Source organism: Sus scrofa, chromosome 15, assembly GCF_054392235.1.
Source record: "Sus scrofa isolate SSC_HxYL_T2T_F1_AM1 chromosome 15, Sscrofa_HxYL_maternal_Yorkshire_Landrace_v2.0, whole genome shotgun sequence".
NCBI classification, from domain to species: Eukaryota; Metazoa; Chordata; class Mammalia; order Artiodactyla; family Suidae; genus Sus; species Sus scrofa.
This window is the reverse complement of record NC_139397.1, coordinates 99,452,515-99,467,314: the sequence shown is the minus strand read 5'-3', so window position 1 is coordinate 99,467,314 and position 14,800 is coordinate 99,452,515. Positions and strand designations below refer to the sequence as shown.

Here is a 14,800-nt window from a genome sequence, read left to right as displayed (position 1 = left end):
CCAAGGTCTACAACATTTTGATAAAATAGTAGTAGTAACAATAATAGCTTCATTGGGTCTGAGACTCGGATATAATATGAACTGCTATTTTTCTGAGAGTGTGTTACTTTAGCCTCCATACCAAATCTGAATCACTGGTTAACTTTCTGGTGGAGTAACGGTATCCCTGTGGTACAGCGGCACAGCTGATTTTGTTTGTAAGTCACAACCAATGTGTGGTTTTAGCAAAGAGCTAAATATGGCACTTGGTTAAATCAACAGTCTGTGGAGGGCATGGCATGTCATTTATCTTTCTTTCAGTGACAGTGATGGCATTCAGGTGGACCCCTGTCAGATGCTCTGGGTAGGAGAAGCAGTGGCATTATGGCAAGTCTCAAATTTTACACATTCCAGATGCAAAAATTTAGGTCTCATGGTAGCGTGCAATTCCAGTGTAACGTTCTGTGTGGTTTATTTTTATTGAGGCTTCTGATTTGAAATCCAAAACAGTACAGAGTTGTGTGGTTGGACTAACGTTGCCAACAATATGCAATTATTTGTATTTCCTGATCTTGGAGAAAAGGAATTTGTCTCTCAGTGATTGTGACTGCTTTGTTTCTATTTAAGTTTTCAAGGATTTAAAACAAGCAAAACAGTAATAATAAAGGCATGTGGTCAGAGTTTTTAAACATAAAAGGCAAAACCTTTCTTGAAGTAACTTCAGAGAAATAGTGCTCTTCAGTGACGTAGCTATCTCTTAAAAGTGTCACTTTATGAATATTTGAAGTTCTAATGAGACCCTATTGTCTCATTCTTTTCCATAAATCCAATACTGAAAAACGAAGGGTTGAAAAATAGTCATTCTTTTTTTTTTAGTACTGTAATTTGACAATATCACAGTTAAAAAAAATGATGCTTTGCTAAACTTCCAGAAAGCTCTGAGTCACAAGGATTTAATAGCTGAGGTCTGCTTTGCAGTAAATCAAGGACAGGTGCAAATGATGACTGTCACCTGCTGTATGTAATCTCTAAGTATTCCTGGAACTTTCTTTTTTTAATATGTGCAAGTCCAACAGTTGCAATGGGGAGAGAGGAGAGGGCAGCCCCATTTTTATTTACGGCTTTCCTGAAGTAGCCCAAGAAGGAGTGGGCTTATCCTAAGAAGGGCATAAATCAGTCAGACTGAGAAAAATTGAGACTCACTTCTCCACAAAACTTTTAAGTAACAAGTAGGCCTTATGTGTGGCTTGACTGGGCAGCTGCTGTCTAGGCTGCATAAATTCTAGATACTCTTTTCTTCCTAAATCTCATACCCTATAGCAGTGCCATACACAGTACCTATCACCCCTGTTTGGTGGGCATTTAGCAGGGAAGAGTGTGGAGAGAGACCCTTGCGTAAGTTTGAATCCTGGTTTCAGTCCCAGGAACTCAAGGGTGACAAGTTATTAAACCTCTGAAAGCCTCAGATTCTTCATTTGTAAAAGGAGGATAATGTATCTGCCTCATGTGATGGTGGAGACTTTAGGAGATAATCCCTTTGTATAGTTCCTGGCACCTGGTAAGAGCTCTGTAAATCTAAACTGCTCCTATTAAGATTTTTTTATCATTATTACACAACTAGAGAAAGGAATTAAGAAGCAAATACTGGAGTTCCCTTCCTGGCTCAGGGGTTACCGAACCCAACTGGGATCCATGAAGATTCGAGTTCGATCCTTGGCTTCACTCAGTGGGGTAAGGATCCGGCACTGCCGTGAGCTGTGGTGTAGGTCGAAGACACGGCTTGGATCCTGCATTGCTGTGGCTGTGGCGTAGGCCAGTAGTTACAACTCTGATTGGACCCTAGCCTGGGACCCTCCATGTGCTGCATGTATGGCCCTAAAAAGCCAAAAAAAAAAACAAAAACAAAAACAAAAACCAACCAGCCAAACAAAAAAAGTGGCAGATACCCCAAGAGGATAACACATTGATGTCACTGTTAAAAGGAGGATCCTGGATGCTTAAAGTGTGAGAAAATCAGAAAAGAGAGAAAAAGTATAAAGTAGGGATGGGGCAGAGGGGATAGACCTTTATGTGCCTTTTCATGCCTCATTATATTGCTTAAAGGTCATTCTTTTTCACTTTTTAACTTTTACAATAATGGCTTGCTTGTGTTTAATTCATCTTGCCCTAGCTAATCTAGAACAACATCTGAAACATATTGGGCCTCCAGAAATGTTTGTTGAATGACTGATCTTTAACTTTTTAAAGTCAAAAATCTGGTTTCTACTTCTGTTTAGTAGAAAAGCTAGTATTGCCTACCATATTGTATAATAAGTGATTACCAAATGCTTTTTAGAATGTTTGTTAAAGTAGACAGCTAATTTTAAGATGAAATGTTCCCATGTTTAAGAATAGTATGGAAATTCCCTGGCAGCTCAGTTGGTTAAGGGTCCTGCATTGTCACTGCTGTGGCTCAGGTCACTACTGTGGCATGAGTTCGATTCCTGGTCTGGGAACTTTTGCCTGCCCTGAGTACATCCCCCCAGCCAAAAAAAAAAAAAAAAAAAAGAGAGAATAATATGGATACCCAGACATTTAGCTACGTATGAGAAAGCTTTGTGTAATTCTTGAACAGTGCTTTTTGCTTTTTGAGTTTACTCTGATACCAGCCCCACCTGATGGCTAGCAAAGTCATTATAAGCCTTACAAGTGTACAATTCGAACTTCATCCTCTTGAAAATTATTGAGATGGTTGAAATGTTTGTAATTTTATTTTCTTTGCCTAAATTTCCATCTAGAAAAATTATTTCAAATGTAAAATGTCATCTAGTACTAAGTAATTTGATCATGTGGTCCCCACCTTAGATTCTCTGCCTTCTCCCTCCCCCCAAGTCTTCATCCTGCCAGTAGTGAAATGCTACAGTGTGTTTCTTTTCCCTGTGGCTAGGTTTTATTTGCAACTGCATGTCTTTTTATATGATTGCTTACACTGTACAGATGTAAATTACTTTTTGGTATACTCAGTGAATGTAACGATCTTAAAAAAAAAACAGATTATAGTTACATAAACTTGGTGAATACACCAAAGATACCTGTTTATTCTTATTTATCATTATTATTATTATTGTCTTTTTTTGCCTTTTCTAGGGCCACTCCCTCAGCAGATGGAGGTTCCCAGGCTAGGGGTCTAATCGGAGCTACAACTGCCGCTTACGCCACAGCCACAGCACCACAGCTCATGGCAACGCCAGATCCTTAACCCACTGAGCAAGGCCAGGGATTGAACCCACAACCTCATGATTCTTAGTCGGATTCGTTAACCACTGAGCCACAACAGGAATTCCCTGTTTATTCTTATTTTGATATTACAAATATAATAGATGGTGTGATAAGGCCAGCTTCATTAATTCCTTTTATAAGTATTATAATGTAATAGTTAATTTGTCCATACAATAGCCTCTAATCATCTCCTCAATTCCTTGTAACAGCCACAACCCCATCTTTCATTTTTATTACCTAGCAGTTAATTGCGCAAATAGGCTTTGCTTTTCATTTCTACATGACTTTCATTAGAAAAAGGGGCAAGTGTTAACTCTTGCTGCTTTTTAGTTAGTAAGCATTTCAGGCTCTTGAATCAGAGATGAGCGAAGAAAATGGATTTTTAAAAATTTCATATGAATGTGCTTGCTAGCCTCAAAATTCCAGATGACTACTTCTAACTTTTACTCTTTTAGAAAAGAAGAGGCTTATTTGGGACCAATAAATTCTGCCAGGTAAGGAATATTGATAGCTACAGCTTTGTGGTAGTTTTTTTTCCTTAAAAGCTGTTTTTAGCATTGTTTACCAGTGAATCACAATCGTCTCAACCCATAGACAGCTTTCTCATGTAATGTGAACATGAGCTAGTTTGAATATTTAACAAGGCATTTGTTCATTTAAAAGTGTAAAAATTTTAATAAAGGTGTTTGAAAACACTTGTGCATTGTTAACAGTCAAATGCCTGTGGAATCCAATTGAATGATCAAAATAAGAGTTTGTTGTATAATCGCAGTAACTCCAATAACTTTCCTGAGTACTCTACATATGAAATTACTATCATATAGCTATATAGTTTTGCCTATACTAAATTAAATCACTTGCATTTATGACATTTTAGGATTTATGAGAATGTTTTTATTCATCCTGAATGTTTTAATCATGCTGAAAATTGACGATCAAATAAAAGACTTGCCATTGATTTGGTTATACACATCTCACTATGATTAGAGAGAACTGACTTTGCATTAGTGGAGAAAAAATTAAGTTAATATAAATTAACATCATAGTTCTCATTTTTATCTAACTTTTACAGTATTATAGGAGTGCTACAAGAAAAATTATGGGATTTTACTATTTTCATACTTTAAAAAACAAAAAGATCTTAAAACCTTTTTGATATTTTTGTTAAGCCTGGATCCCACTGAAATGACTCAGGAATTTGTATTTATCATATCAGATGGCAAATTCTCAAAACTTCAGCTAGACTGTCTGTTTCAAGATATCAGAAGAATTGACAAGTGAAACATTCTTTCTTATGCAATTTAAAGTCTTCTTTCAACTAATTTATGTCCTCCCTCCCTCCCTATATTTAGTAGTATATATTAGTATATTTATTAGTATATTTATGTCCTCCCAAGTGACATTTACATAAAAAATATAATTATGGAATTCAATGATAAACAAAGGAAGATATACAAGATTTAGGCAGAAAAAAAAAAAAGTGGACTTTTCTTGAAATACCTATAAGAAGAGATCATCAAGTGGAAAATAGAGAAAATTTGTCCCAAGTGAGAAACATAGAGGACAAATTTTCATATGATTAGTGGTAAATCACTCAAAGGATGGAAAGGCAGCAAGAGTTAGTGATAGGTGACAAGGAATGCAGTGAAAGGACTGTGTTTTTATGAGGAGAAGTAGGATTATGCGTATAAAGTCAAGAAACCATTTCCAGTTGAGTTTCTTGAGAAACCTCTTTAGCCTGCTCTGCATTGGAACAGATGGCTAAGAACTTGCCTGCCTTTTGTATTGAGGGTACTCAGCCAAAACTCACCTTTCAGGAAGAGAGTGCTCAGCCTTGGGAACATAAACACATTTTCAGGCTGATAGGATACAAATGTGAGATGTGAGTAGAATGAATTTGTAGCAGGAACTACTTGAGAAATTATGTAGGCAGCTAACAATTTCAAAATTTAAAGGGCATGTTTATATTCAAGGATTATGTTGGAGCTCTCAAAAGATTTACTAAAATTTTGGAACAGGCTTCTGTAGATGTATCTTTTGTCTGTTTCTATATTGCAGTATGGGATCAACTAGGATATGTGCATTTATTTTAGATGATGGAAGTTTTAATTTTATGTTAATTTTCAATATATTTTTTGAAATGAATAATAGAAAGGATATACATTAAAACCATGGTTTCATGAATATCATTGCTGTTTTTAAAAGTTGATTTTAATTTGATTTAAAGAGAAAATGTTAAGTGAATGATAATAACAATATATGCAATAGTATATGGATATGGCAAAAATAATGAAAGTGGCATGGCATGCAAAAAATGTGTTTAAGAAGTATTCATACAGTTTAATTCTATATAGTTCACAAGTCACCTGAGGTATATTTTTCAGAGCCTAAGAACAGAAAATATCTCAATAAAATGTTTTTTTTAAAACTCTGCATCCTGCCAATATAGTTAGTTTTTCCATCCTGCCACACAGTTACGCTATTTTATTTTCAAGCCTGTCCAAACTGATTTGCTGTCTCTGGTAACAATCAGAAAGTAGTTTCATGTTTCATAAAGGGATGAGACTTAAGTGTATGCACTTGTGAGGCTATTAAGAAAGTGAACTAGGGTTTTATTTTCTGACCTTTTGAGATTTTCTTTGCCCATAGAGGTTTTTTTTTTTTTAATTTTCATTAAATAAAATTTAATGCAATCAGTTACAACCTTGAACAAAACAAATCCCCAGATTTTCCAATAATGATATATTTAGTAGTAAAATGTAACACTCAACAATTTTTTCTTTTTTACTTTTTAAATGATCATACATAAGAGTTCCTGCTGTGGCACAATGGGCTAAGAACCTAACTGAATCAGATTGCTGCAGAGGCATGGGTTTGATTTCTGGCTGGTGCAGTGGGTTAAACGAACCAGTGTTGCTGCAGCTGTAGCTCAGATTCAGTCCATAGCCTGGGAATTTCCATATGCCATGGGTGCAGACATAAAATATATATGTGTGAGTATATGTATATATATATATATAAATAATCATACATAAAATTGACTTTGGGAAATGCACATAGTTCTGTGAATTTCAACACGTATAAATTTGTGTAACCAGTACTATAGTCAAGATATAAAATAATTCTATGATTCTAGAAAATGCCCCTCTTTGAATTTTTTAAGGATTTCAAGTCACACAACTTTTCTTTGAAATGGGAATGCATTGTCCTAGCCTCTCAAGCTTGTAGCAAAAAATAGACTACCGTGCAATAATTCTGTAATCCACTCTCCTTTCTAATGTATGTAAGTTCTTCTAATTGCCAATTTTGAACTTTGTTGATTTATATTCCTCATCAGGGATAGTATTCATTTCTCCTCTCTACCAAATATCATTAGCTAATCCAATCCTAAGCTCTAGCCTCTGGAGATTTTCTAGATGATGGTGTCAGTGGATCTGTCCTTGTTCACGTTACATCTGCTTATAAGTTATGCTTTGTTCATCATCTGCATTGTTTTTTGAGCTGCCAGTTGTCTGATGTTAATGCTGGAGATTATTATTTGAGAACACAACAGAATCACTGCTGTGTCTCTCTTTTGATAAGCTCTGCAGATAGTGTTCTTTCTTTTTCCAAGTATTTTCATGGCTTTGCGCCATACTTTTTCTATGGTTGAGTACTTTATTCACTGTATATTTCTCTGACTATGTATGGTACATGCAAACCAAAGGGAGGAAAGTTACAAGTTATAAGATAAAACTTTACTTGATTGATATTTAAATAGAGATTGCATCTTGACCAGTCTTTGGTAGGCATTTGAGTATACAAATGTGGCTTGCATTTCTAGGAGAATGAGTATCTAGAGAACATGAAAATAAATTATTTTAAAATAAAGATTAACATTTTCTATGCTGTGATATGAGCCTGTCTTTTATGACTTTGCCATATAAAAAACTAAGAAACTGTAACAGTTGTCACTGAGGGCATTTCAGACTATCTTAAGTATTATTACATCACATAGGGAAAAGATTAACAAGTTATTTTAACCCTGATCTTTGGATCTTAAGTTTCTTTGTTCTATGTTTAAGGTTTTTCATGGTTTCTTATATAGATATAAGATTTCTTAGAATGTTACGATTCTCCTTTGATTTTTTGTGTACGTATGTTATAGTTTCAAAACAGTTTTTTTGTTTTGGTTTTTAATTCTTGGAAACAAGTACATTACTTTTGAATGAGATTCTTTGTTATCCTTGTTTGGAAACTGAAAGTTAAAACCTTAAGGAATAAGACAGCTACTTTTACTTGCTCACACTATTGTCTATCCTTTGAAGTTATAAATTGACTATTTTATCATTTGCTCTTCAGATGGATCCTGTGCAAAAAGCAGTTATTAACCACACATTTGGAGTGTCCATTCCCCCAAAGAAGAAACAAGTTATTTCTTGTAATGTCTGTCAGCTTCGCTTTAACTCGGATGTGAGTATCACCTTTTCATTGCTCTCTGTAGTCTGTCAAGCTTCAAGTCTGATTGTTCTGAATATGTACATCTCTTCGTATTTGCATAGTCTCCAGCAGCCCCTCCTCTTGGTGGCCCACTTATGTCAGTGTGCTAGATTTTCAAGGGATTTGGATTCAACATTAGAAACTTGAGCAGTAGAGTAACTCGTATCAAAAGTCAAGGGTTTCTCTGTGTAATCTGTTTCACCTATACCATTTTACACTTAATCCCACAGTTATAATTACTTTTCAAAAATACTTAAATGGCAGAAAATATTTTTTAAAAGTTTAAAATGCGGAGTTCCCTTTGTGATGCTGCAGAAACAAATCTGACTAGGAATCATGAGGTTTCGGGCTCGATCCCCTGCCTCGCTCAGTGGGTTAAGGATCCTGCTTTGCCGTGAGCTGTGGTGTCACAGATGCATCTCGGATGGATCCTGTGTTGCTGAAGTTGTGGTGTAGGCTGGCAGCTACAGCTCCAATTAGCCCCCTAGCCTGGAAACCTCCATATGCCACAAGTGCAGCCCTTAAAAGCAAAAGCAAAAAACAAAACAAAACAAAACAAAACAAAACACAGCCCTATGTAAAATAGATGACTACCAACAAGGAAGTACCCCCTGATACTCTGTATCAACCTACCTGGCAAAAAAAGAATGGCTGTGTATGCATGTATAATTCATTCACTGTGCTGTAAAGCTGAAGCTCCTACAACATTGTATATACCCCAGTAAAAACACACTTAAAAAAAAAAGTTTAAAATGCAATGAAAATATGAAAAAATTAAAATGCAATGAATGCTGAAGAAAGCCATTATTATTATTCTTGATAACACATCACATTTTATGTATGTGTGCCAAATCATATTAAATACCTGAGAGAATAATTTATTATGCAATTTATATTTTCCTAGAACATGGAAGTACAGAGAAAGCTTTGTGAATTATTTTATCTGGCCAGCATAACTATCCTGTTTAAAAAAAAAAAAATGATAACAAGAAAAGGGTAGGAGTTTCCACTGTGGTGCAACAGGATTGGCAGCATCTCTGCAGCACCACAATGCAGGTTAGATCCCCAGCTGGCATAGTGGGTTAAAGGATCCTGTGTTGCTGCAAATATGGCATAGATCGAAACTGCGGCTTGAAGCTCATTCCTGACCTGGGAACTCTATACGCCGTGGGGCAGCCAAAAAAGAAAAAAACAGGTACAAATCAATACTTCATGAAAGTCAATTTTAAAATGTAGAAATAATATGAAATCAAAATAAAGAATATTAGAATGTTTATAATACCCAGTTATCAAGTAAAGCCGATGACCAATACAAATCTGAATCTTGCAGCTATATATTATATATGTGGTATTTCCTGGGTTATCTCACTATAGAAGTCATTTTGCAAAGGGTATATTATAAGATTCATTTGGAAATACTGAAATAATAACACCGTTGTTTACATATACCATTAAAAGATGTTTTGCCAAATCAGCATAGGAAACATAATGAATGTTAGAGTCATTGGAAAGGCAGAGAGATGTTTATCATGTTTATAAAAGTATATTTAATGCAATTTCAACCAAAAACCCAATGAATTTTTTTGGCACCTTATAAAATCCTTCTCAAATCCCTATTCACGAATTAAAATGTTCCTAAATAAATTGAGGAATGTTTAGTATCAATTCATTCAAAATATCCTTAGAAATGTTATTTCTCTTCAGATTTATCTATAGACCCAGCACAACACAGATTAAAATCCCATAAGGCTTTTTTGTAGAAAACGCTATGCTATTTCTTAAATGTGTATAGAAAAGAAAAGCCCTATAATAGCCAAAACATTTTTTAAGAAAGAACAAATTTTGAGGACTTATACTTCTTGATTTCAGTACTCATAAAACCTATAGTAATCAAGACTGTAGTAATAGTGACAGAATAGTAAACATACTGATTAGTAGAACAGAATAGACCAGTTGATCTTCAACAAAGTTACAAAGGCAATACAAAGGAGACGGGCTAAGCTTTGCATATTTGCAACAATAGTGCAGTTGGATATCCACGTGTAAATTTGAAAAAGAACCTTGACTGCTACCTTACACGAAATACAAAAATTAATTCAAATAGATTACATATAGAACTATAAACTTAAAACTATAAAACTTCATCAGAAAACATAGGAAAAAATTTACGTGACCTTGAACTAGGCAAAGATTTCTCAAGAAACAAAAACAAGAATTATAAAAATGCTTATATATTAGACTTCATCAAAATTAAAAATTTCTATTCTTCAAATGACACATTATACTGTTATGAAAATGAAAAGAAAAGCTACAACCAGGAAAAAATATTTGTAAAACACCACTTGCATGCAGACTATCTAATAACTTAAAGCTCACTAATATATAGTCAAAAGATTAAATAAGCACTTTACCAGAGAAAAAATATGAATGACAAATAAGTATGTAGAACAATGTTTAACATCATTAGTCATTAAGGAAATGCACACCACACATACCACTATATCTATTACAATGATGAAAATTAAACAAATGAGTACCAAGTGGCAAGGATGAGGAGCAACTGGAAATTCATTCATTGTTGATAGAAATATACAATGGTGCAAGTATTTTAGAAAATAGTTTGGGGAGTCTCTTGCCTCTAAATCCACAACTCTCCCATTATATTATGTTGCCAAATGTAACAACATTACTCATTTTTCTTCGCATTTATTGTGCTCCTGCTTTATGCCATGCACCCTACAGAGCTGGTTCCAGAGACCAGTAGCAACTTTTGCTAGCGAATGAAGCATTCAAGGATTAAATTTCTTCGACCCTCTCAGAACATGTTCCAGGCCTTTTGCTCTTTATTTTAATTATTCTGTACATAGAAAGGCCGCATGTATAGAACACTAAATTGAGTCCTTGAATGTGATTTAATTCCTAATTTTGAAATTGATAAACCACTTCACCACTGTGGGCCTCAGTTTCCTCTTCTATAAGATAACCTAAAACGAAGGATGTGATCTTTGCAAGGACCATTCCAGCTCTATGATTAAAAGTAATTTCCATGATACTTCTTTAGAAGGACAGGATATAAACACCTCCATCTTACAGGCAGAATGGCTAAGACTAAGAAAGTATACTGCAAGTTTTGTTTTTTGTGTCATAGGTGGGGTGTGGGGAGGTGTGCCCGGCTTTTTTCTACACTCCAGAATTGCTTTGGAAGTGGATTTACCTTTGACTTGAGCTTCATTCTATGTCAGTAATTTTCTTTGCATTTACTAACGGAGATGTGGACAAATGTACACACGTGAACATGTGGCCACCAGCTTCCTTGTCACCACTCAAAAGCTCTGTTGATAATGGAGAAAGAAATTAAATTTCTGAGTCATGCTTAGACTCTGGGCAGTAAAGCCACAGAGTCTGGATGACAAATTCACAAGTGTGACATATACATGTTCTCAGTGTTTAGTAATGGTGCTATAATCTGCATAACTGAGCTCTGAAACTGAGCATTCTTTATTTGGGGGAGAGTTTATTATTTTATAATTACCCTATTTACATTTTAATGTAAGAATTAAGAAGATTCTCATTCTTATTTTCTTTAATAACATTTCTAAATCAGCCTGAGACTGAATTGGCTTCACTCTTCAGTGTAGAAAATATGTTTATTGAAAAATCTGGAAGGCAGATTTGCACAGTAAACAGACTGCATTCTGCCATTCTCCATTACCCAGATAAAATGTATCAGGGCTGGCTTTGTGCATTAAAATTCAATGTGACCTAGTTTAAGTGTCTGGTAGCCCCCTTTGTCCAGCTTTTATCATCTCAGTAGAACTCCACTGTTGGAAAGCAAAAGGCTACAGCTTTATTTACACAATACAGTGTTATGCAAATGAGAAAGCATTAATCACGAACATTTCCCCAATGAACCTTTGCAAATTGACACCATTAACTTTGCCAGGGGGCAGGCATTGCAGTCCAGTAATAGTGTGTCTTTCCAACTGAGTCCCAGACACTTGCACAAATGTGTATAGCACCTGTATCCCCAGTTTCTTCTTAGCTACCTTGCTTTTTCCTAACACAGTTTAAGCTGGGCAGTGAATAAAATTATCCTGGGCCTGAATCCCCTCTTCCTCACCAGTGAACAAGTGCACAGCAACTCTAGTATAGACATAACCTGATAAGCCTCAATCTGAATCTTCCCTTTAGTTGGGAAATACATTTCTAGAGTTAAGCCTTACCAGGGAAATAACTATTCTCTACCGCTCCATAGTTAATTTTAAAGAAGACTCAAAATTTTCAGGCTCTCAGTTTTTCTATGAAAAGACTAGATAGAAACAAGAGCTTTTACTATAGGCTTTTCAAATATTTTTGAGTCTGACCTTTTTCTTTTTGGCTAGGTTGAAAATTGGCAAATCCCAAATAATTTCTAATTTTCATGTTAATTTTAATTTCTTAGTGAATAGTACCAGAAGGATAAAGGAAACAGATCCTTCAGTAGATTTTTACACAAAATCAGGACAATTTAATACTCTTAAATGTTTAAAAATAGAGATGATATTCTTTTATTGTTGTAATCTCAGAACAGACTTAATCATAAATACCCTTAGCATATGACTGGGTCCTTTATGCTTCATGGGCAAATCGAAATGAGAGCACAATGATCTTTTTAATCAAGTATTATATATTCTAATTCAGGAACTGACCCTGAAATTTTGATACTCAGCATTAATAACACAATTGATTAAGCATGAGATGCAGGGTCTGTAATTGCTGACCCACTCACTTGAAGCTAACTCACTTGATTTTTTTTGAATTTACAGTATTACTTTTTGAATGGCATTATAAACTTCACATCATTTACAGTTCACATTATTTTAAAATTTTACTTTGTGGCTCCTCTAGGTTTTTTATTTTGTTGTGTTGTTTTGGTTTGGGTTTTGGTTTTTGGTTATCTAGTATCTCTCTCAATCTCTCTCTTTCTCTCTCTCTCTCTCTCTCTCTCTCTGTCTGTCTCTCTCTCGTTTTAGCCCACTGTTCTTTTTTCTATGTTCTATTTCTTCATGTCTCTAAATATAAGATGCCATTTCATTGATTTACGTCAGACTAATTAAGTATAAAGGGACAGGAAATTAAGGATTTGCTTAGAAGTTAACATGACAGGGTGACCACCAGTTTGTGTGAATATTTCTGTAGGTGACCTGACTCTCCCATTCTTTACTATAAATCTCTGAAATTTCAGAAAGTGCAATCATCCGACAATCACCCTCAATTTCCATATGACTGCAATTAGTGTGTAATTGATATGTCTGCAACACTACTTCCCTCCGCATTCTGCATCTTTGTCATCTTAGCAGTTTTCCTTTGGATAAGGTTAAGTATGCCCTCCTGGGCCTTTATCTATATCCCTTCCTTTTGTAGTTTTAATCTTTTGCCCACTTCCTGATTTCTTTAGCAGTTTATATAAGACAATACAAATTATCTGTCTTGCATAAACAAATGGCCCCCATCGGCCATCTGCCACTTAAGAGGCTTTAGTGCTGTTTCTGCTAGAGGCCCTGGCATTCTCTGTCATCCAGCAGGGATCTCAGCAGTCATGAGACTAGCGAGAAAGCCACAACTTTGGGTCCCACATAAATGCCCTTTCCACACACTCCTGGCTGACCCTCCGTCTCCTTTGGCCCCCAGGCCTAACCACCTCTCCACCAGCTGCCAAGAGGCAGCAGGTCCCCCATATCAGGTGCAGCTGCTTCCCTGGGGAGTCAAAGCAGCAGGGAAATAGGACCCACTTAGTCACTTTGTTCAAAGCTGTAGCTTTGCAGCAAAAGTAAAAGAGGCACTTAGCCGCAAGGGCACCTGCTTCCACTTTCTGAAGGATCAAACTTTTTGTTTGTTACTGTGTCACACTCTTCTAGGGCACTGCGTGTTCTGCTGTTGGCTGCCCACAGTTGGTTTTAACTCTAGAAATTCTGTCTACCAGTCCTCAGTGTTTCTCTTTCTACTAAACTATCATGTTTCTCCTTCCCTTGTTCTCTTCCTTCTCTTCCCCCTTCTTCCTCTTTCTCCTGCACAAAAGTATAAAAATCACATTCTTTTTCCTTTCTCTCATAGACACTCATAGTATCTTCATTAAGATGTTTTTAGACTAATAATGATTCATTGGTTTAAAGTCTGCGGTATTTTTCACTTGAAAAGCCCCTAGGGCATAATTTTTTTAAAAAATATTGAGCATATTATTTAAAACTCAAACCAATCTAATGTTTTAAAAAATTTATCTTAGGACTTCCTGTTGTGGCTCAGTGGTAATGAGCCCGACTATTGCCCATGAGGATGTGGGTTCGACTCCTGGCCTCACTCAGTGGGTTAAGAATCTGGCATTGCTGTGAGCTGTGGTGTAGATCGCAGACACCGCTCAGATCCCAAGTTGCTGTGGCTATGGCATAGGCCAGCAGCTGCAACTTTGATTCAGCCGCTAGCCTGAGAACTTCCATGTGCCACAGGTGTGGCCCTAAAATGACAAAAAAAAAAAAAAAAATCCTATATTTCCTAAATTTTTAGACATGGCCTTTGATAGCTGACATGTCAAGGAAAACCTTGAACAGTCCATCTTCTAATATTTGGCCCTCCTTACATCACCACTGCCAGATATGTCCAACAAATACAGACACACATTAGGTCTACTGGTCAACCTAACTCTTCCCTCCTCTCACATGCTCACGTACAATCACTGCCTGCTCCCCATTCATACATTCTATCTTTCTCTTGAAGCCCTCGACACGAGAGCAACTTATGTAGTCTATTAACTTATACTATGTTTATAATTATGTAGTCATATATAAATTGTGTACACACAATTACGTATAAGTATATATGTATAATTTGTTGGGTTTTTTTCCTAAGAATTGGTGCTGATAAAATGTGAGAGGCAGAGCTTTAAGAATACTGGTACCTAGCTGCTAAGTTTCACCTATGCTAACAGTGGCCCCCCATTCAGAAGTGGAATAAGCCATGGAAGTTGGTCCTCACTAATAAATGAGTTTATGATGAAGGGGTTTAGAAAAAGTCACACTCAAACTGAATTCTGCAGCTGATCATTAAATAA

The 14,800-nt window shown here is 35.9% G+C and overlaps 1 protein-coding gene across 19 annotated transcripts in view; it reads left to right on the top strand.

Moving 5' to 3' along the window:
• Positions 1–14,800, top strand: part of ZNF385B (zinc finger protein 385B) — a 332,296-nt gene that overhangs the window by 249,238 nt on the left and 68,258 nt on the right. For 12 of the 19 annotated variants that reach the window (XR_014829856.1, XR_014829851.1, XR_014829854.1 and 9 more), the window contains one exon: positions 7,579–7,689. Coding sequence is in view for 13 of the 19 variants with exons in the window: in XM_085000007.1 (XP_084856133.1) it covers positions 7,579–7,689 (111 nt within the window). In the remaining 6 variants the exon portion in view is untranslated. Of the gene's footprint in view, positions 1–3,692; positions 3,732–7,578; positions 7,690–14,800 lie in introns of all 19 variants that reach the window. The other 7 variants (XR_014829853.1, XR_014829852.1, XM_085000015.1 and 4 more) reach the window with 1 other exon arrangement.